Source organism: Podarcis muralis, chromosome 7 (genome assembly GCF_964188315.1).
Source record: "Podarcis muralis chromosome 7, rPodMur119.hap1.1, whole genome shotgun sequence".
Classification (NCBI taxonomy): domain Eukaryota; kingdom Metazoa; phylum Chordata; class Lepidosauria; order Squamata; family Lacertidae; genus Podarcis; species Podarcis muralis.
Window position 1 is genome coordinate 88,898,886 of NC_135661.1, and position 22,625 is coordinate 88,921,510.

Here is a 22,625-nt window from a genome sequence, read left to right on the forward strand (position 1 = left end):
TGCAGCCTGCTCTGATGTGGACAGGTGCTAGCTGTAGACCTTTTGATGCTGTGTAAGAAGAGGGGGGTGGGGTGGGGGAACACATCCTGAACCTAGAGCTTCAAACCGCTAGAGGAGACTCTCAAAGTAAGCTTGGGGTCATTTCACCCCACCACTTTGTCACCAGCCATAAGGTTGGAGTGTTTTTTGAGAACTCAGCGTCTCTCCCAAGACTGCAGTTTGCTGCCATCTGGCAAAACTCCTGGACATGTGAGTTGAGCCGGGTGACGGATTCCGGTTGCAGTGTAACCTTGAAGGCTTTGGGGTGCGTTCACAAGACTAAACGTAACATCAGAACAGCTTCCTGAATTTCTTTCTGACGAAGTAATGAGCGGATTCTGTAGGACTCGAGTTCTGTCCGTGTCAGAAGTTTGCTACCCTCACCCACTCGGTATCCTGTCTGTCATTTGTGCTGTGCTTGGATATAGGAGTGACTGGAGTTTTGGACCCCCGTCTCTGGGGTGTAGCGTGAGAAGCTCCCCTTGCCGAGCATGCAAAATGAGATGTCGTCTCTGAACGACTGCTTGGTTCATGCATAGATCCTGGAACGGCCCCTTCCATTCGTGGAATGGGGCGATGTATGTGCCCTGCATGTAATGAGTTTGCAGCTCAGCTAAATTTTTCCCCAGGGTGAGGCGGGTGGGGGAGAGAGCGGACCGCAAGCCTGACACATTTCGGAGCTGCGGGACACCCAGGCCTGAACGCCAGAGCCAAAATCTGGACGTGGGAGTGGAGTCCCAGCGCAGCAGGCAAGGGGTCAAATGCAGTGTGTGTGAGGCAGCTCTGAGTTGGCCTCTGGGGGCAGAAGCGCATGGCTCTTTCAGAAGCATCACGAGGTTCAGCTTGAGGCGGAGGAGCCGAAATTCCTCCTGCTGGAGGGCGCAGGGGGGTTGGTACAGCGCTGCGTCTTAGCAAGCCAGGAACTTGATCCTGAAAACAACGTGGTTTGTGTCCTCAAGTCAACAGTGATTCACCCAGATCTGGAAACGGACAGGCTTTTAAAGGTTCGTGTCCGATGGGGGAAGGGGTTTGCTGGCTGGTTTTCCTGGAAGAGATTTATCGCACTTCCTGTACTATGGGGTGCCGGTTAGGGGCTCATCCTCCAGCCCACCCTCGACATCTTACCAGTATGAACATCCTTAGCGGTAAGGAGAATGCCTGTGTTTGTCTAATTACTTAGCCGAGGAGGCAGCAAGGGGAGCCCTGCTTCAGCTTTTAGTTCAAGCCAGGAAGAGATAGTGACAGGCAGCCCTGTCACGGTTAGCTGATGGAGAAGGCGTCTGTTTAGGCGTTAGGATATCAGTGTCTGGTTTTCTATGGGCTAGCAGGATTCAAGGACAACAAAGTGCATTGGGAAGAGTTAAATAAATCATTGTACTGCCAGGTAGAGGGCAGGTGGAAGTGGTGGGCTCTCCTTCACGGGAGGTTTTTAAGCAGAGCTTGGAGGGCCACCTGTCGGGGGTTCTTTAGCTGTGATTGGGGGTTGGACTAGATGACTCCTAGGGTTCCTTCCAACTCTACAATTCTGTGACGCTTGGTTAGGTCTGAATGCTTGCATGGCATTGAACCTGGGCCTGAGGCTTCAGCGTTCATACCAAAATCGATCGGAATGCCTTTTTGCGTGTCCAGGTGTTTTGAATTTGGTTTATCTCCTGGTCGCTCTGCTAACAATATTGCATTTTAAAATGGCGTGTGCATGGTGGTTTTTTTGCATTTATTTTTGTAAGCCCAAAGTGGATGCTGTCCTTTTAAATGAGCCGGCTGGCTGGCACGTCCAGGCGCCACCTTCCTGCTGCCCCTGTCCCCAAGTACAAGGTAGGGGCGGAAGTCCTGTCGCACCCCTGACCACAGAGGAAGTGGCTTGGGACTTTCAGGTCACAGCAGAGGCTGCTCCTCCGTGTAATTTCAGCAGAGGGTGACTCAGCCCGTGTTGCCTTCCTGGAGAGAAGCGAGGGAAAGGCTTGGGTCTGAATAAAAGCCAAAGACCTGTTGTTCCAGTCCTGCCGCTGCGGCCTGGTGTGGGGCTTGATGAGACTGGTCTGCTTGGATCCGGGAGGCGCTGATGGCAGGAGAATTTGCCTCTTAGCCAGGAGCCCCACCTTGTTGGAAGTGCCAGCCATTTACCAGAGATTTACAGAAGATTGGAAGAAGTATATGAATTATTTGAAGAGCGACTGTAATCAACAAATTACGCTAGTAGGACTACAAGAAGCAGAAGTATACGAAGTGTTACAAAGTAGTAAAAGATAGAGATATTGATTATGAGATTGAAATGTCATAGGGAAAATAAGAAATGCATACTAAGAGATTAGATTGGAAAATTTTCAGACAGGACTGATGCAAATCAAAAAAATTTAATAAGATGTAAAAGTATGTTTAATTACTGTTGAAATGATATGTTAAAAAAACAGATATATACAGTGGTACCTCGGGTTAAGTACTTAATTCGTTCCGGAGGTCCGTTCTTAACCTGAAACTGTTCTTAACCTGAAGCACCACTTCAGCTAATGGGGCCTCCTGCTGTGCCACCGGAGCACGATTTCTGTTCTCATCCTGAAGCAAAGTTCTTAACCTGAAGCACTATTTCTGGGTTAGCGGAGTCTGTAACCTGAAGTGTATGTAACCTGAAGCGTATGTAACCCGAGGTACCACTATATATAGGAAGTGCCAGCTCAAATCTCCCCCTGCCCCATGCCCTAGCTGCAATATTCCAGTAGAGCCATCTTGCTGGCTGTTCCTTTTCTTGGCTGTTCTTCCAAGCCTCTTCCCTTCTTTCCCTTTGACCACTCACCCACAGCTTTCCCTGGTGTCATCCTGCCCCATCTCCCCGGGGAGCCTAATTTGCCCAGAAATTGGGACGTGCCTTGTTTAGGGAACTAAACAACCCCTCCCTGCCTTCCCAATAAACGCCACGGCAGTTTTGCAGGGATTGCTTGTTTCCCTTGGAGGCGCAGCGCTGCATTTCTGGGGAGGGCGAGGCACCTTGTCCCAGGGGTGCTCTGGGAGCTGCAGTGGGGAGGGGCCCCTGTTGCCGCCTCCGATGAACCGGGCTCCCATTCCGTGTCCTGCAGCTGCAGGGTGGGATCTTAACGTTTCTGCAGGCTTCTGCAAATTGCCTCTTGTTTACCCAGGAGGACACTTCAGAAACTCATTCAAGGCAACACGCTGTGCATTGCTGCTTCAGGCCGGTTCCTGGCGAACGGCATTTGGAGCTAAGAAGCCCATCCCTCTCCCTCTTAGGCACAGAACTTGCTGTGGAAGGTTCAGCTCTGAGAAACGCAGAACTGTGGATCTGGAAGAGACCCCCAAGGGTCATCTAGTCCAACCCCTTGCAGTGCAGGAATTGCAGCTAAAGGATCTCTGGCAGATGGCCACCCAGCTTCTCTTTAAAAACCTCCAACGAAGGAGAGTCCATTCCACTGTTGAATAGCTCTTACCACCAGGAAGTTCTTCCTGATGCTTAGTGCCGTCTGAGCGCATGGTGTGTTCTTCCTGATGTGTCGTTTGACCACATTGGTTTGGGCCGTCCCCTCCGGAGCAGCAGAAAACAGGCTTGCTCCCCTCTTCCATGCGACTTTAGATACTAGAATCTCCCTTTTTCCTTTATCCAACAAAACACCTGCCATTGTAGAGAGAGCAGCTTCCATACATGTGGGAGCAGTTAGCGCACTGCACTTGGGCATTTCTCTGACACCAGGCACAGCTCCTGCACGGCTTGTGTGAACGTCAGTGTGGTTTTGTCAGACGAAACTCCAGAGCAAGTCCAACCACACACACCATCTGCTTCTTTCAGGGGGAGCAAAGCTTGCGTCGCTTAGTCTGTAGCCTGCAATTCTCCCAGGACCCACTTTCACTCAGCCTTCCCCTACTCCCTGTTGCCTCATAGATCTCCTCCTGCTGCCACATGCCCACACGGAAGAAACCTTCTGTTTCTGCCCCTTTGGGCACCACGTTGGACTAGAGCCAGTTTGTGCCAAGTGTGCTTGTGTAATGGCACATTATAGCGGTTAGGAGTGTTCTTGGCCCGGAATCTGGACCTTCAGGATGGAATCTCCTTCCTTGGAGGTTTTCAAGCAGAGGTTGGATGGCCTCCTGTTGTGTCTGATTCAGTTGAGACCCCTGCATTGCAGGGGGTTGGACTAGATGGCCTTTGGGGGTCCCTTTCGACTCTGCAGTTCTGTGATTCTATGTTGATCCTGCGGCTCAGATCTCTCTCTCTTCCCTGAGCACATTCCCTCTCTTCCCCCCACCCCACGCCCTCCGGCAAGCCTGCCTCTTGGGAATCTTTGCCTCTTGACGTTTCCAGCTGGCTAGATGAGCCTGAGCGCTCTCTGATAAGGAAATCTTTATGCGCTCGCACAGCTCTCCAATGAAAGAGGTTCCACAGTGTGGAGGTATGCATTGTGTAGGCTGGGGGCAAAAGGCAGCCGCTCTTGGCATACTAAACACATTCATTGAGGGCGGCCCACGTCGACCGAAGGGGCTTCAGCGGGGGAGAAGGGCGCATGCATGGATTTTGTGCGCTGGTGCACTATAGATGTGACCCTCCTCTCTTTCCCATCTCCGTCAGCCACTTCCCTTTTGTTGGGGGGGGGGGGGGAAGGCCCTGAATGGCTCCAAGTCATGCTGGCTCTGTGTCCTGCCCCCAGAATCAGAGGCAGCATGCGCCTTAAATTCTGGCAACCGCAAGCGAGGAGAGTGGCGTTGCATTTGGGCATTTGGTTGGCAACTGTGAGAACAGGATTCTGGGCTAGGTGGGCCCCCTTGGCGCTCTTAGGTCCTCACCTCCAGTGATGCTGTGCAGCCCCTTTTTATACAGTCTGCAGGATTATGGAATAAAATTGTGCTGTTTCGGGCTGCAGGGGCCTACTGAAGTTTTGCACATAGACGTTGTTACATATAGAAGAGTAGCAGGTTGGGGAGGCTGCGCTGCAAGCTCTTCTCCCTGCCTTCCTAATAATAATAATTTTATTATTTACATGCCACCCATCTGGCTGGGTTGCCCCAGCCACTCTGGGCGGCTCCCAAGAAAATATTAAAAGGACAATAAAGTGCCAACCATTAAAAACTTCCCTACGCAGGGCTGCCTTCAGGTGTCTTCTGCCAGAAGACCCTCGGAGCTGGACCTCAGTGTCTGTGCAGAACGATGGGGGTGGAGACGCTCCTTCAAATATACAGAGTCCATATTCCTAACTTCCTGTGTGGAGGCAATTATTTCCAGGGGGAAGCATTCACCTCTCTCTCTCTCTCCCCCCACCACCATAGCCTGAAGTGTTACAGTCCACGAAAAAAGCCTGCTGACTGTGTAAACTGGGACAGAATCGCTCTTTGCAGAAAGATCAGGGATACTTGGGAGGGCTGCAAGCGCTGAGGTCAGGTTTTCAAATCCAAGGGAGCAAGGAGCGAGAGTGCCTTTCTGGAATATTTATTTATAAATGCGTCCTCGCCGCCATCATCCCCTGTATAACTGTACAGTCACCGAGCCAATTACCCGAAAGCTGTACTTTTCTCTGTGGGTGTGGGTGCTTATTTGTGTTGCTGCTTTGGCCCACATGTGAGGCTGTTGGCGGAGAACGTTTTTTAAGCTCCTGGTCTGAGGAATCTGCGCGTTGTCCTCCCAGGGTAGAGTGAAAGTGGCAGCATCTCGCTTGCTTTGGATTTGGGCCGGAGGAACATTCATGGCAGCAGTCGGGTGTCACCATGCGATGCGTCTGGCTTACGAGTCCTGTTTTGGCAGAGGCGGAATAACAGAAGTTTGTGTGCCCACTCGTCTAGTCTCTTCCTCTCCTTCACCAACCAGCCTCACTGGAGCCTTAGCGCTGCTTGTTTTGGAAATAAAGCGTTGCATGTAGGCTGCAAATAGAAGGGAGGTTCTTGGTTCTAGTAGGTCACAGATAACTGAATGTTGACTTGCACCATCTGCTTCTCTGTGAAACCAGTGTTAGAAACTCAGATATATAAGCTAGGTGCCAAATGACTCCTTAAACCAGGGTTACAGTCGCCAACACGGCATGCCTAGTTTGCCATTTTGGGGCCAGGAGGCTTGAAAGTTGTATTTTTCAATGTGACTTTTTGATCCTGAAATTTGTTCTGATTTGGCAGAGAGAATCTCACTGATAGAATTCTAAAGGGTGTGTTGTTAGCGTGCGAAAAACAGGCATGCACCTTCAGACGGTGGAGACGTCAGGCACCGTCCCGGCGCCCCGGTATCTTCACATGGTTGCAAGCGACTGATAGCCAGGTGCAAAATGCGCCTGGCAAATTTCAAATGCTGTGTGAACCAATGGCTGTTACGCTGGTGCTGGAAATTTTTCCTTAAGGTCCTGCGGTGTAAAAGCAGCGCCACCAGGCCTCCTCTCCTGCAACTGTCGTTTGGGGCAGCCATTCCACCAGACTGTGTCAGCAGGAGAGATAGGAAGCTCTCACTTGGTCAGCTTTACTGAAAGGCCAGCTCCATCAGGCACTTCCTGCCCCTGAACTGTGCCTGCTGGTCAGTACAGAAACAGCTGTTTAGAAATGGGTGCCTGAGTTTTGATTTTTCCTCTTCCCTCCTTGTTCCCTTCCCCTTGAGTGTCTTTTCTTTGAGATTGTAATCTGTGGGCCAGGGACTGTCCTGTTTTGATGGGATGTAAGCCGCTCTTGTACCTGAAGAGACAGGTACAAATGCTCTAAATAAATCAGCATGGCAGAAAGGGCCCTCGTGAGTGAAAGGAGCGATCCTTGGAAGCTCTCCTGCTAACACCTGCAGATCTATACTGCAGGCCTCGCACAGACCTTGCCTCCCAAATCCTTCAGCGCTCTTGCAGGAGTTTCTTGTGGTGGATTGTGGTGTGGTTGGGGTTGGGTGTCTCGGTTCCAGACACCGCAATCTGTTTTCAGTCTGGCAGGGTGTCCTTCAGAGTGTTCTAGCAGATGTGTGGGTCTGGTTTTGAAAGGGAAAAAATAATAATCTGCATGCCTGGCCTGGCCTGGCCTGGCTGTTGTGTCCTCTCGCTTGCTTGCAGCATGCAACTAATCTCTGTGTTGTGCAAAGTGTGATAAGAGCCGGTGCAAAAGTATAGGATCAGGCCTTGAGGAGGGGAGGGGGGACAAAGCAACATATCTTCACTTCGGAAGCCAGTGGAAAAGGTGGGATGTGAAAGTTTCTTTGCGTTTGAAATGCTTAGCAGGTGCATTGGGGAGGGGAGGGAAAGGTTCTTGCATTGATCCCAGAGGATGTGTACATGATACGTGAGGGAGGAGTAAGCCTTTTCCTCGGCCACCAGTGGAAGGCCACATGAGTGTGGAGTCTTGCAAATCCCCCCCCCCCTTTTTTCTGGCAAGAGGAAGAGACGGTGGCCATGCTGTGATTGGAAGGCTCTGAAATCAGAGCTTTGCAGACTGATGCAGCACAAATGACGGCAATGCATTTTACGTAGATTGCATCTTGGTTTCTGCCTTCGGATAACAAATCCAGAGGCCTTGCCGTTTCCTTTAAGCCATTGCTTTTTGAGTCAAGCGTTGTTATCGCCTGCATTTGTGGTTTTCAAGGAAGGTTCAATGCACAGATGGAATGGGTGTATATGGGGAAATTGCTTTGGGGTTAAGAGCAGCTTCCTTAAAGGCCTTGCTTCTCCAGTGTGTGAGCAACAGCGCCCCCTCCCGACGCCCGCATGCTTCTGTACGCTTCATTTTGTGTGTGTGCGTGTGCCAAAACTGACCAGCTGCCAGGCATCCACCAGGCCCCTTAATTTCTTTTTTGTTTTTGTGTTGCTCACCTTATTTTCTTTTGTGTTTGTGTTTGTCTTTTTTCTCCCTCCCCTCCCCGCCGCTTCCGTTTTCCATGCCCCGCGCATAAAGACCATCGTGCGGGGGAACAAGGCGGCCAAGGACGGCTCCCTGGCCTGGCTGCTGGATGAGTTTGAGAACATGTCCGTCTCGCGCTCCAACTCCCTGCGCAGGGACAGCCCCCCCTTCCCGCCTCGGCACGACCAGCTCTACCAGGAGAACGGCCTGAGCGAGGCCCTGGCCAGGCCCTCCCGCCACCAGCACCACTACCATGCTGCCGTCGCCGAGGAAGACTCCGGGGGCAGCAGGGGCAAAGAGCTAAAGGAGCGGAACCGCCACGGCTCCCGGAACGAGCTGGACCAGAGCCGGGAGAGGAGCCGGGAAGACAGGACAGCCGCACAGCACCCCCGGGGGCAGGAGCCCACGGGCAAGCCTCACCACCGGCCGCCCCCTCCAGACTACCACAAGCCCTTCTCGGACCACAGGCACAGGCCTCACGAGCGAGACGGGAGAAGGGAGGCGGCCGCCGAGAAGGAGCCGTCGGAGCGCGTGGTCAGAAGGGAGCGTGCGGACGGCCCCGACAAAAGACCCAAATCCACCTACACCGGGGAGACCAGCCCGCAGTCCCCCCGGGAAAAGCGGCCCCTTTCGGGACCCAATATCCGGACCCCAAATATCCCCATCTCCGAGGGGGTCATGAAAACGGCACAGCAGACCGGGCGGCCTTTTAACACGTACCCGCGAGCGGACACAGATCCCGTCCGGGGCGCTCAGGTAACGTTTCCCCATACCCCCCGCCTTGTAGGTTATGGCTCTCTACCGCTGGCCAGCCAGGGTCGACTCTCCGCAAGTGCCTTTTCCCTCGAGCACAAGCTCATCAGCAAGTGAAGACGCCTCTTGCTTTTAAAAGGGATTTGCGTCTTACTGCCCGCATCCTTGAGTGGCTGATGGTGTGATGGGCAGTGGGCACCTTCTGAGCCGCGAAGCCAAGCTCTTCTGCAGAAGCCCCACCCTGTAGAGACCTCCAGAGGCTGGCTCTTTGCTCTGCTCCCTGCCGTGTCGCCGTGTCTCCTCTTTCTCGGGCCTTCCTTCCTCCTCGGAGCAGCACTCCCTCGCTTTTCAACCCGCTGTCTTCCTGCAACGTCTGGGTGTCCGTCCTGCCTTTCCTCTCCTCTGCTGTCACAGCCCTTGCTCCCACTAACCTGAGCTGCTCTGGTGCTGCCCACCTTCTGAAGGAAACGCTCCTCTCTCTGCTCTTCTCCCTCCGTGTGCCTTTCTCTAACCGCCCTCCGCAGCCCCACGGCCTCCTGCACAGTGACTCTGTCTCTCTCTCTGTAGAAACGCTGCAGCAGTACTGCGCTGTGGGTGCCGCAAGCCTCCATCGCGAGGGAATCTACCGTGGAACTGTCAGGTGTCTGGAACCCTTTTTTCTTGCACCTCTGCCACTCTTCTTCCTCCTCTTCCTCTTCCTCCAAGGGCACCGCCATCCTTAGCTTCAACTTTCTTTTGCGTCTAGCTAACCACTATCATCTCCGCCTCGGTTCCTGTCCTTTGTGCTAATCTAGCAGGGGGTCCTGCCGCTTTCCTGCTGTGTGTGTATGTGTGTGTTTGTGTTCTGGGCATAACTCTGCCACGGGCAACAGGAGAGATGAGCTACAGAGGACAGATGCAGCTCTGCCATCTCCAGTTAAAAGAGAACCTGGTTCGTGGGCTTTCCAGAGGGCATCTGTTTCGACACTGTGGGGAGGAAAATGCAGGGCTAGGTGTAACTCTAGTCTGATCAAGCAGGCTGCTTTTACTTTCTTATGGTTATAGGTTAAAAGGGCTGGGAGACACCTCTGTGTGTCTGGGTCTCTTGAGGCGTTACTGAATTGCAGGGGGTTGGACTAGATGACTCTATGGGTCCCTTCTAACTCTACAATTCTACGATTCTGCTGTTGGGCAGAGAAGACGGCCCTGGGCTGAACGGATCAGCAGCCTCTTACTCCATATTAGTCCGCAAGAGCTACCCACAAATCTCTCTCCATCAGTGCTCTTCAACGGTCGGGTGCCCAGGTATTGTTGGACTACAAAACCTATCACCCCCCCCCCCCAGTTTAGCTAATGGTCAGGGATGATGGGAGTTGTAGTTGGCAACATCTGGGGACCCAAGGTTGGAGGGCGCTGCTCATTCTGGGGCGGGTGGGAGTTTCAGAACACATGACCTGTTTTGGCGAGATCCGTACTTCACATATTATCAGAACTGTCGGTGGTGAATCTCAAGTCCTAAGGCACCAACATCACTGTATTGGTTTCTGGCACTCAGTGCTCCGGTTGAGGGTCCCTTGGCAACCGGGCAGCTGGAGTGTGACCTTCCCTGCCCCCTTCCCTTTGTAGTGAGTAGTCTGAGGGGATCGTCAGCCCTTCCACACTTGCCTGAAAGTAGACACTGCTGGGGGTTGGACTGGATGACCCTCCTGGTCTCTTATAAGTCTACAGTTGTATGGTTCTCTGATCTTTTCCGTCCTTCCCAGTTACTGATGTAACCATTTCACCCTACCCACCCCTGCTTCTTTTAGGCAGAGCACAGGCCTGGGAAACCCCAAGAAACAGCCTCCAACGGCCCCATAAGTGGCAACAGCAGCTCCTCCAGGCCCCCACCATCGGTCCCAACGAGATCCCGGAACCCAGAGCCGCCCCACCCAGGACTCTCCCAGCACGCCTCGGACCCCCACTTGACGCACGTCCCGCCGCCCGCCCACCAGCCGCCCTACTCTCAGCTGCCCCCTCCCCAGCACCCGCCCCCGCAGCCCCCGGGCCCCCCTCCCCCGGCCCCGCAGCAGCCCCGCTCCCCGCAGCGCGAGCCCCAGCGGGTCTCCCACGAACAGTTCCGGGCCGCCTTGCAGATGGTGGTGGACCCGGGCGACCCCAGGACCTACCTGGACAACTTCATCAAGATCGGGGAGGGGTCCACCGGCATCGTCTGCATCGCCACCATCAAGAGCTCCGGGAAGCTGGTGGCCGTCAAGAAGATGGACCTGCGCAAGCAGCAGCGGCGGGAGCTGCTCTTCAACGAGGTGAGGGGCCGGGAGGTGGGGTGGAGGAAGGTCCCCACTCCGTAGCCTCGCTTGCTCGCTTCCTGTTCTTCTTCTTCCTCTGTGTGTGTTGAGAATGGTGTTCCCTTTCCCCAAAGGGTATCGGGTGGGGTGTCCTGGCAGCAGAGGCGGCTAGTATAAAAAGGGTACCATTAGGTCCAGTCGTGGCCGACTCTGGGGTTGTGGCGCTCGTCTCCCTTTACTGGCCGAGGGAGCAGGCGTACAGCTTCCAGGTCATGTGGCCAGCAGGACTAAGCCGCTTCTGGCGAGCCAGAGCAGCGCACGGAAACGCCGTTTACCTTCCCGCCGGAGGGGTACCTATTTATCTACTTGCACTTTGAGGTGCTTTCAAACTGTTAGGTGGGCAGGAGCTATGGGAGCTCACCCCGTTGCGGGGATTCGAACCGCCGACCTTCTGATCGGCAAGTCCTAGGCTCTGTGGTTTAACCCACAGCGCCACCGAAAGCCCTTAACACAGCCTTTCTCAAACTTGGGTCTCCGGCTGTTGTTGCACTGCAGCTCCCATCATCCCTAGCTAGCAGGACCAGCAGTCGGGGATGATGGGAGTTGTAGTCCAGCAACAGCCAGGCACCCAAGTCTTCACAACTTGGGACCAGTTCACCCGAGAGATCGGCTTGCCCCCTTCGACTGCTCTGCGGAACTGGCACTCTTCCAGGTGCCGTGCAGTGCTTTTCCCCCTAAAAAAAATATGTTTAGGGGTGCTCTCATTTTCCTACTCATATTGAAATACTGCCCCTCAATGAAGCCAAACTTAGATTCACAAAATGTTTAGGGGTATGCATACCCCTGCGTCCCCCCAGAAAAAAAGCACTGGTGCCATGTAACACCTGTTCCATATTTTGACATGGCAGCACTTACACTTTGGAACTCCCTGCCTCTTGAGATCGGACAGACGCCTTCACTGTACCTTTTTGGGCACTTATTAAAAACATTTTTGCTTTGACAAGCCTGCCAAGACATTTCGGAAGTTGATGTGAGTGTTAATCTGTTCTTAAAGGTAAAGATAAAGGGACCCCTGACCATTAGGTCCAGTCGTGGCCGACTCAGGGGTTGCGGCGCTCATCTCGACCTTCCGATCAGCAAGCCCTAGGCTCTGTGGTTTAACCCACAGCGCCACCCGCGTCCCTAAATCTGTTCTTAGTTTGCTGTTATTTTGACTTGTTACTTTAGGCGCAGGAGGGGAGAGTTGCTTTTGTGCTCGGATCCTACTTGCGAGTTTGTCTTTGGGGCACCTGGTTGGCCACTGTGAAAACTGGATGCTGTTGTTAGATGGCCTCATCCAGCAGGCACTTTTTGGGTCCTTATCCAGCGGCTCTTCCTCCCTCCCAGCTGCCACTGTCCATTTCCCCCCTTTCAGGTCGTGATCATGAGAGACTATCAGCACGAGAATGTGGTGGAGATGTACAACAGCTACCTGGTGGGCGATGAGCTATGGGTCGTCATGGAGTTCCTGGAAGGAGGCGCTTTGACGGACATTGTCACACACACAAGGTATGGGGAGCGGCAGTCTTGAGCCCCTTCTCTCCCAGGACTCTGCTGCTGTTCTACACATTTTCCTTACAGGTTTTCTTGAGTCCACCTGGACAGTCGGGCTGGGCGATATATCTATATATCATCCCATATATAGATATAGATATATAGATAGATATATCTATATATCGTCCCAAACTGGTTTGAACCGACATCATGATATCAGTTTCATAATTTTTCACCTGCCAGTGTATCGTGCAAATCACAGTGTGTGTGTGTGTGTGTGTGTGTGTGTGTGTGTGTGTGTGCACTATGTAAAATTCACAATGTGGGGAAAACCATGAAGCCAGTCAATGTTTCTCTCGATTCCTGCAATCCCTGTTAACTCCGCCAGCTCAGCTCTCTCCTGCCTCTTGCAGGGCGCAGCGAATCACAAGAGCAGGCGCTGGCAAAAATCACAATGTGGGGAAAACCGTGAAGCCAGCCAATGTCTCTACATAGCGCCATCCTTATTTCAGACATTGTGATATATCGGTATATCGCGATGTTTAGCTGGTTATATATCATAATGTTGAAAACCAGATATTGCCCAGCCCTGCTGGACAGAGAGCCTCGTTCTCCCAACAGCGGCCGGCCGGGCGTACTCTGACTTTTGTGACCAGCTAAGAGAAGCCAGGAGTGTGCATGTGTTGATGTAAAGGCCTTTGGGGAAAAGAAGCATTTCCAAAGCTTTGCAGCGTGGGCAGGGAGAGAAGTGTTTGTTTTAAGTGCTCCACAATGGCCTGACCTTGCTCTTTCTTCGCTTGAAAGGCAGTCCCTTGTGGCTGAGTTGGAACTGGGACGCAGCTGAAAGTCCCTTTTCTACTCCAGCTGGGAGCAGAGCTTCAGAAGATGGTTCTCTCTCCGACCTCGGGGCTGGCTCCTGCCGGATGTCCAGAACTTGTGGGCACGCAATGGAGCTGAATAGTGGAAGATTCATGACACATTCACTCAGCACACACATCTTTCTCCTAGTTAACTGTGTATAGAATTTCAGCCTGCACAGAATGACTGTTAAAATCCATAACTTTCCCCCCTAATGGTTATGTTTTTAAAGGAAAAATTATCTCGGTATGAAATGTCAAAAGGTATAATTGAAGCAGATTATCGAAAAGAGCAGCTATGCCGAGAGCAGCCTGTAGATTCAGATGTTGGCCAAATTTTGCCCAAAGATGAACCTTAGGAAAACAAAGGTAGAAACCAGATGAGTGAATATTTGAGAAAGTGGAACGTTAAAAGAGGATAAGACAGATTCATGGAGGAGATGGCTCTTGATGGCTGCTAGCCAGGATGGCTGTGTTCTACCTCCATCGTCGGAGGCAGCAGTGTATCCGAAACCCCAGGAGGGGAGAGGGCTCTTGTTGGTCAAATCCTGCCTACAGGTTTCCCACAGAAAGGGATGTCTTGGAGAGACAGGAAGACGAACCAAAGTTTTTATTCCACATCACCAACTCCTCTTTAAAAGGAAAGCAATGAGAGGTTTTTCTCACTCTCTCCAAATGCCAGAACTTGGGTTTGGGACAGGCCACAGAGAGTCCCTCACACAGCACAGAATAGATTCATGCCACGGAATGTGATGAGGGCTGCTGGCTTAAAGGTAAAGGTAAAGGGACCCCTAACCATTAGGTCCAGTCGTGGCCGACTCTGGGGTTGCGGCGCTCATCTCGCTTTACTGGCCGAGGGAGCTGGCATACAACTTCCGTGTCATGTGGCCAGCATGACTAAACCGCTTCTGGTGAAACCAGAGCAGCGCACGGAAACGCCATTTACCTTCTCGCCGGAGCGGTACCTTTTTTTTTTTTTTTTTTTTTTGTCTACTTGCACTTTCACGTGCTTTTGGACTGCTAGGTTGGCAGGAGCAGGGACCGAGCAATGGGAGCCTACCCTTTTGCAGGGATTCGAACTGCCGACCTTCTGATCGGCAAGCCCTAGGCTCTGTGGTTTAACCCACAGCGCCACCCGCGTCCCTGGCTTAGGTGACTTTAAAAGGCAGCTTCATAAATCTGTGAAGGAGCAGGAGGGAGAAGGCTATCACTGGCTATTTGCCATCTTAGCTAAATGGGACGCACTCTTTATGTCCAGGAGGCGCCTGACTCAGAATTTTTGCCGCTTGGGGAAACAAGGATGGGCGAAAGGTTGTCGCCTTGATGCCCTGATTGTGGGCTTCCCAGAAGGGGATCTGGTTGACCTCTAGAAGCTGTAGGCAAGGTGAGCCTACCGAGGTCTGAACCTGCCAGGCTGCTCTTTTAACAGGTGCTGTGTTCTTACTCCCTTTCCAGGATGAACGAGGAGCAGATTGCGGCCGTCTGTCTGTCTGTCCTCAAGGCGCTCTCCGTCCTCCATGCCCAGGGTGTCATCCACCGAGATATCAAGAGTGACTCCATTCTGCTCACACACGACGGCCGGGTGAGTTGCACGTGGTCCCAGGTGCTGATTTTAAGCTCAAGGAAAACGGAGGAGGAGATGCCAACTAAACATCAGGCAGAACTTTCTGGCAAAATAAAATAATTCCTTCCAGTAGCACCTTAGAGACCGACTAAGTTTGTTATTGGGACGCGGGTGGCGCTGTGGGTAAAACCTCAGTGCCTAGGACTTGCCGATCGCATGGTCGGCAGTTCGAATTCCCGTGGCGGGGTGAGCTCCCGTCTTTCGGTCCCAGCTCCTGCCCACCTAGCAGTTCGAAAGCACAATTAAGTGCAAGTAGATAAATAGGTACCGCTTTCTAGCGGGAAGGTAAACGGCGTTCTGTGTGCTGCTCCGGTGCCGATTCTCCGGAGCAGCTTTGTCACGCTGGCCACGTGACCTGGAAGTGTCTGCGGACAGCGCTGGCTCCCGGCCTCTAGAGTGAGATGAGCGCACAACCCTAGAGTCTGTCAAGACTGGCCCGTACGGGCAGGGGTACCTTTACCTTTACCTAAGTTTGTTATTGGTATGAGCTTTCGTGTGCATGCACACTTCTTCAGATACACTGAAACAGAAGTCACCAGACCCTGATATAGAGTGAGAGGGTGGGGAGGGGTATTACTCAGAAGGGTGGTGGGAATGGGTGATTGGCTGATAGGTGTGGGGGTAGAAACAAAGGAATAACAACAACAACAACAACAACAACAACAACTATTTATTATTTATACCCCGCCCATCTTCCTGGGCTTCCCCAGCCACTCTGGGCGGCTTCCAAAAAAAATTAAAATACTGTAATACATCAAACATTGAAAGCTTCCCTAAACAGAGTAAAACAGGTGTAGGCAACCTAAGGCCCAGGGGCTGGATGCGGCCCAATCGCCTTCTCAATCCAGCCTGCGGACAGTCCAGGAATCAGCGTGTTTTTACATCACATTGAATGAGTTGAATGTGTGCTTTTATTTAAAATGCATCTCTGGGTTATTTCTGGGGCATAGGAATTTGTTCATTATTTTTTCCAAAATATACTCCGCCCCCCCCCCCCCCAAGGTCTGAGGGACGGTGGACCGGCCCACAGCTCAAAAAGGTTGCTGACCCCTGGAGTAAAATAATGTCCCTGCCCCTGTTCACCTCTTGCTGAAATTGCCTGGTCCTGCAGTGCCACCTGGAGGTGACTCTTCAGTGGTGTCAGGCGGCCCCAAGACTTCTGAGGAGAACTTAAAAACATAGAGTCATAGAGTTGGAGGGGACCCCAAGGGCCATCTAGCCCAACCTCAATGCATTGCAGGAATCTCAATTAAATCATACGCAACCTCCAACGAAAGAGAGTCCACCACTTTCTGAGGGAGTCCGTTCCACTGTCAGCCAGCTCTCACTGTCAAAAAGTTCTTCCTAATGTTTAGTTGAAACCCTAATAATAATAATAATAATAATAATAATATATTTATACCCCGCCCATCCGGTTGAGTTTCCCCAGCCACTCTGGGCAGCTCCCAATCAAGTGTTAAAAACAATACAGCATTAAATATTAAAAACTTCCCTAAACAGGGCTGCCTTCAGATGTCTTTTAAAAATAAGATAGCTGCTTATTTCCTTGATATCTGACGGAAGGGTGTTCCACAGGGCGGGTGCCGCTACTGAGAAGGCCCTCTGCCTGGTTCCCTGTAACCTCACTTCTCACCATATTCAGACTTGTGAGAAGGCAGAATTTTTTATAGCACCCTCTGGATTCTCAGTTGCTTCCTCTGTCTCCTTTCCCCTGGAAGTCCCAAAGCAATTATGTTCAATAATGGTTTGAAAAAATTTTTTTTTTTAAATTGTATTGTATTTGCGGGACGTGGGTGGCACTGTGGGTTAAACCACAGAACCTAGGACTTGCTGATCAGAAGGTCGGTGGTTCGAATTCCTGCGACAGGGTGAGCTCCCATTGCTCGGTCCCTGCTCCTGCCAACCTAGCAGTTCGAAAGCACATCAAAGTGCAAGTAGATAAATAGGTACCGCTCCGGTGGGAAGGTAAACGGCGTTTCCGTGCACTGCTCTGGTTCGCCAGAAGTGGCTTAGTTCTGCTGGCCACATGACCCGGAAGCTGTACACTGGCTCTCTCAGCCAGTAAAGCGAGATGAGCACCGCAACCCCAGAGTCGTCCGCGGCTGGACCTAATGGTCAGGGGTCCCTTTACCTTTACCTTTTATTGTACCTGTACACGCAGCAAATTTTCATGGGCTCCTGCACTGTTGTGAAGAAATCCAATTCTCTTTAACCCACGGGTTCCACACGTCTCTGAACCAGAGTGTTTCTAGGGTTGAGCAATGAAGTGCCCCAAAACAGTTTCAGGATGACAGCATGCTTGGGTCTAGATCAGTGGTTCCCAAAGTAGGTGGTACCCTCTGGGGTGGGGAAGTGGGATTCCCTAGTGGGGTGCTAAGAGGCAAGGGGTCAGCATGGGGGCACTGAAAATGTAAATGACTATCAGACTTTGAAAAGCTGGTATCCTAGAATCAACCAAGCTCATCCATTTTGTTGAATTAATCAAACAAAATAGATTTAATTGGGTTTTGAATAAATGCTCAATTACTGTTTCGATTTTTACTGTGTTACTATCTTCCTTAGTGGGTCGTGCAAACTGCTCTTCTGAATAATGCTTTTTATAGGGTAAGGGAGGAGGAACCTGGGTTGAGTTTATGGCTGGGGAAACCCAACCAGATGGGCAGGGTATAAACAATAAATAATCATTATTATAACCAAGGTGGGGGCTGTGGACCCAAAAAGTTTGGGAACCACTGGCTTAGGAGTGGGGCATGTTAGGCCCTTGAACTGAGGTTTAGACTAAGTATGGAATTGAGCCCCACATTAATGGGGTGGGGGAATCGGGGGAATCGCTCAATGGCAGAACGCCAACTTGGCACGCGGAATAAAAGTCCTTGGTTCACTCGTTGCCATCTCCAGCTTCAAAGGACATCTGGTAGCCAGGATTGGGCGCTTGCCGCTTGTCAAAATAGAGAGAACTGGGCTAGGCTGACCAGAGGGGTGATGCATCGCGATAAGGCAAATCCATATATTTGTGGGAGTTTGTCCGCCTCTCGTCACGTCTTTTAAAAAACGGAATATTGCTGATCTGCACTGCGAAGGCTGGAAGGATGCTTCCCGCAGCAGACCTCGTGAGCAAACTCACCCTGAGCCTACTCCAGCCACTGACATGCTTCCTTCGCTTGGCTCTCCCTTCCAGGTCAAACTCTCCGACTTCGGGTTCTGTGCGCAAGTGAACAAGGAGGTTCCGCGGCGCAAGTCCCTGGTTGGCACCCCTTACTGGATGGCACCAGAGCTCATCTCCCGGTTGCCCTATGGGCCGGAGGTAAGAGGGTCTCATCTTCCTAAACCTCCGGCTTTGCCTAAACAGAAATGTTTTCAGCACATGCCGAAAGAATGCAGTGAAGGCGCTTGCTTGATATCAAGAGGCAGGGAGTTCCAGAGGGTATGCACCGCCACATTCCACTGATCAAAGCAGTCAAGTGGTCATTTACGTGGTTTTGATGAAGTTGTCATCTTCTCTAATCAGCAGAGGCAATATATATATTGCCTCCCTCATCCATCCTGAGCTTTCAGGGAGAGGGAAGCTGTAAAATCCAAATGGAACGAACAGCCTGCTGCCAGGCAGACTTGCTAGTCCAGTAGGGCCCCCATTTTGCAAACCAGTTACAAAACTGTCCAGGCTGGGGAGGGGGAGGCGGAGGCACCTTTTGCTCTTGTTCTCCTTTCTCAACCCCCCTCTCCCCCCTCCTTCTGTTTCAGGTGGACATCTGGTCCCTCGGCGTGATGGTGATAGAAATGGTGGATGGGGAGCCCCCTTATTTCAACGAGCCCCCTTTGAAGGCCATGAAGATGATCCGAGACAACCTGCCCCCCAAACTCAAAAACGTGCACAAGGTAAGAGACTCCTTTTCCTTCTCTCTTACTTTTCCTCGCTTGACTTCCCCACCTTAGAAGGATCAGATTCAGGACCGAAATTTGATGTTGGGCCTCTAAGGATGAGGATCACAGGGTCTGGGTCAGGTCATACGACGAGAAGCAGTGCTGAGCCATTTGGGTTAGAGAGCCAGTGTGGTGGTGGTGATGATGATGATGATGATGATGATTATACCCCGCCCTCCCCGGCCGGAGCTGGGCTCAGGGCGGCTAACATCATAAAACTAACACAGCATACAAAGAACATAAGAACATAAAAACAGGCAATCAATTACTTAAAATATATATTAAAATTAGTTCAGAGGAAGTTAAAATCTGGACAGATGGCTGTCCATGGATAAAATTGAGAGTGGTTAATATTCTCTCCACTATGAAGAATGGATGCTTTTGAATTCTGGTGCTGGAGGAGACTCTTGAGAGTCCCATGGACTGCAAGAAGATCCAACCTCTCCATTCTGAAGGAAATCAGCCCTGAGTGCTCACTGGAAGGACAGATCCTGAAGCTGAGGCTCCAGGACTTTGGCCACCACATGAGAAGAGAAGACTCCCTGGAAAAGACCCTGATGCTGGGAAAGATGGAGGGCACAAGGAGAAGGGGGAGACAGAGGACGAGATGGCTGGATAGTGTTTTCAAGGTTACCAGCATGAGTTTGACCAAACTGCGGGAGATAGTGGAGGACAGAGGTGCCTGGCGTGCTCTGGTCCAGGGGGTCACGAAGAGTCGGACACGACTAAACGACTAAACAACAACAACAATATTCTCTAGGGCCAACTGTTACCACTGGTCTTATAAAGGACCTGTGAGCAGACTAGGAGATCCTCTTTAATGCTTGTTCTTATACAGAAAGAAAAGAATCAGACTGAACCCCGACCAAAGACCTGGCAGAACAGCTTCGTCTTGCAGGCCCTGCGGAAAGATGTCAAATCCTGCAGTGCTCTGATCTCTTGTGAGAGAGCGTTCCACCAGGCCAGGGCCACGGCCAAAAAGGCCCTGGCTCTGGTCGAGGCCAGTCTAATCTCCCTGGGGCCTGGGATCTTCAGGGTGTTATTATTTGCAGACCTTAGGGTCCTCCGTGGGGCATACCAGGAGAGGCGGTCCCGTAGGTATGAGGGTCCTAGGCTGTTTGGGCTTTAAAGGTTAAAACCAGCACCTTAAACCTGATCCTGTACTCCACCGGGAGCCAGTGCAGCTGGTATAGCACTGGATGAATGCGCTCCTGTGGCAAGGACCCCATGAGGAGTCTCGCCGCAGAATTCTGTACCCGCTGGAGTTTCTGGGTCAATTTCAAGGGCAGCCCCACGTAGTTACAATAATCAAGCCTGGAGGTGACCGTCGCGTGGATCACCGTGGCCAGGTCAGGGCGAGAGAGATAAGGCACCAACTTCTTCGCTCGGTGGAGATGGAAAAATGCCATCTTTGTTGTAGCTGTAACCTGCGCCTCCATAGAAAGGGAGGCATCAAAGATTACACCCAAACTCTTGACGAAGGTGCTGGCACTAATTGCACCCCACAAGGGATGGGAGTGGTTAGAGAGCTGGGCTAGGACCTGGGAGAGACCAGCGTTCGAATCGCCACTCGGCGAGGATGAAGCTCACTGGGTGACCTTCAGCCAGTCACTGCCTCGTTCAGCCTAACCTACCTCACAGGGTTGTTGCGGGGATTAAATAAGGACCTGAAGGAGCGTCTCCACCTCCATCGTTCTGCCTGGACACTGAGGTCCAGCGCCGAGGGCCTTCTGGCGGTTCCCTCACTGCGAGAAGCCAAGTTACAGGGAACCAGGCAGAGGGCCTTCTTGGTGGTGGCACCCGCCCTGTGGAACGCCCTCCCACCAGATGTCAAAGAGAACAACAACTACCAGACTTTTAGAAGACATCTGAAGGCAGCCCTGTTTAGGGAAACTTTTAATGTTTAATAGGTTAATGTATTTTAGTGTTATGTTGGAAGCCGCCCAGAGTGGCTAGGGAAACCCAACCAGATGGGTGGGGTATAAATAATAAATTATTATTATTATTATTATTTGGCTTGTATAGAGGCATCCCCCTCCCCCAGCTTAACTTTACATGTGCATAGAAAATAAGCCATATTCTTAGAGGAAAAGCATGCCTCCATTGAAGCATATACAGTGGTACCTCGGGTTAAGTACTGAATTCGTTCCGGAGGTCCGTACTTAACCTGAAACTGTTCTTAACCTGAAGCAGCTAATGGGGCCTCCTGCTGCTGCCGTGCCGCCGGAGCGCAATTTCTGTTCTCAACCTGAAGCAAAGTTCTTAACCTGAAGCGTATGTAACCTGAGGTACCACTGCAATTCCGACTGCAGGTGCTCCCCCTTCCTGTTTGTGCCCTTCTTACCCTTCTGCACCAAATGCGGCTCATGCCCCTCCTTTCTCCGCAGGTCTCTCCCTCCCTGAAGGGCTTCCTTGACCGCCTGCTGGTCAGGGACCCAGCCCAGCGAGCCACCGCCAACGAACTCTTGAAGCACCCCTTTCTGGGGAAAGCCGGCCCCCCTTCCTGCATCGTGCCCCTGATGAGGCAGAACCGGATGAGATGAAAGAGGCGGCAGAAACTGGACCATCTTACCAAAGAGCGAGAGAGAGAAGACACCTCCGTCGTCCCTGGCGAACCCCCTACCCCACCCCAACGGCAGCTGGAGCCCCTCCAGGGACAACGGCCACCCCGTGGCATCTCCCTGCTGAAAGAGGGGGCTTCTCTTCCTTCCTCTGTGGCCAGGGAGACGTGCCACCTCCTCGTTCCACCCTCAGGCCAACCCTCCCTTGAGGGACTCCTCTACGTCCGCCACTGATGCTGGAGACACAAGTCCCACGAACAAGTCCCATCTCCGGCAAGGAGGACGCCCTCTCTGCGCCACTCTTCCATACTACTGAGCTCAGAGCAGGGTTTAGAGCCCTGGAAGGGGGGGGGGTTGCTTTTTTTAACAAAAGACTGTAACAATTCCCGATTGCTGTTTAGCCGTTCATATCACACAAGTCTGGGGCAGCGGCGATTTGGGTGGGTAGGGGAGAGCTCGAAACGCAACCCCTCTCCAGTCCGTGGTTTCCGAGACCCCTCTCTCGTTCTTCTCGGTAGCACGTATTTCCTCCCAGATAGCCAGAGGACAGAGGTGGCGGGGGCCATTGGCAAGGAGTGTCCCAGAGAGGGGGGGCAGGGAAGCCCCCCTCCCCACAGTCTGGTCAGATTTCTGGGGACTTCAGCTGAGCCATGGTTGCCTCTCCCCCTCCCTGAAGAATCCTCTCCCTGCCCCCCAAGAGCCAAACCTGCCTCAGATTTTCAAACTGGGGAGAAACACTGCGTCTCTTGGTATTGGAGAGGAAGGGAAGGAAGCGAGGTGGGTTTTCTCAGGGGCTCCCATTCTCAGGCAAACGAGACTCTCAGCTCTGCAAAGCAGTCCTTTTTTTTAGAAAAGAAAAACCCTCCGTGATTTCCTCCGTGCTCTTAACTGCCAGTTAAAGAGATTCAGGCCCTCTTCCCAAATCGCGATGTCCGCTTCCACCTACCCAGCCCAGTTCTCTCGTTTTTAAAACGGTCCCTCTTCACAGGGGTTGTGCCCTTCCTGAGCTCCTTCCCCAACCCACGTCTCCCGCTGCTCAGGCAGGAACTGCAGTCGTCACGGGGGATCCAGACCCGGGAAGGCTGCTTTTAATCGCAAGCCTGCCTCTTCGTCCCTGGTCTCTGCCCCTCTTGTCACCGCTTGGCCAGGATGGAGCTGCCCTGGCCCCTCTCCACCCACCCCCACCCCCGTCTTGTCTTCTCTTTCCCTTTTGCTCTTTCTCCCCGCCTGACGTTGCCGCGCTGAGCTTGCTTCCTGCCTTCGATAGTGGCAGCCGTTGCCCCTC

At 52.2% G+C, this 22,625-nt stretch overlaps 1 protein-coding gene across 6 annotated transcripts in view; it reads left to right on the plus strand.

Moving 5' to 3' along the window:
- PAK4 (p21 (RAC1) activated kinase 4) overlaps window positions 1–21,458 on the plus strand; it is an 83,583-nt gene extending 62,125 nt beyond the window's left edge. For 5 of the 6 annotated variants that reach the window (XM_077932398.1, XM_028741884.2, XM_028741883.2 and 2 more), the window contains 7 exons: window positions 7,879–8,580; window positions 10,365–10,862; window positions 12,259–12,392; window positions 14,690–14,816; window positions 18,037–18,162; window positions 18,600–18,734; window positions 21,167–21,458. In XM_077932398.1, coding sequence (XP_077788524.1) covers window positions 7,879–8,580; window positions 10,365–10,862; window positions 12,259–12,392; window positions 14,690–14,816; window positions 18,037–18,162; window positions 18,600–18,734; window positions 21,167–21,322 — 1,878 coding nt within the window. In that variant the 3' untranslated portion in view covers window positions 21,323–21,458. The remainder of the gene's footprint in view (window positions 1–7,878; window positions 8,581–10,364; window positions 10,863–12,258; window positions 12,393–14,689; window positions 14,817–18,036; window positions 18,163–18,599; window positions 18,735–21,166) is intronic. The other variant, XM_077932399.1, reaches the window with a different exon arrangement.
- Window positions 21,459–22,625: the final 1,167 nt, after the last annotated feature.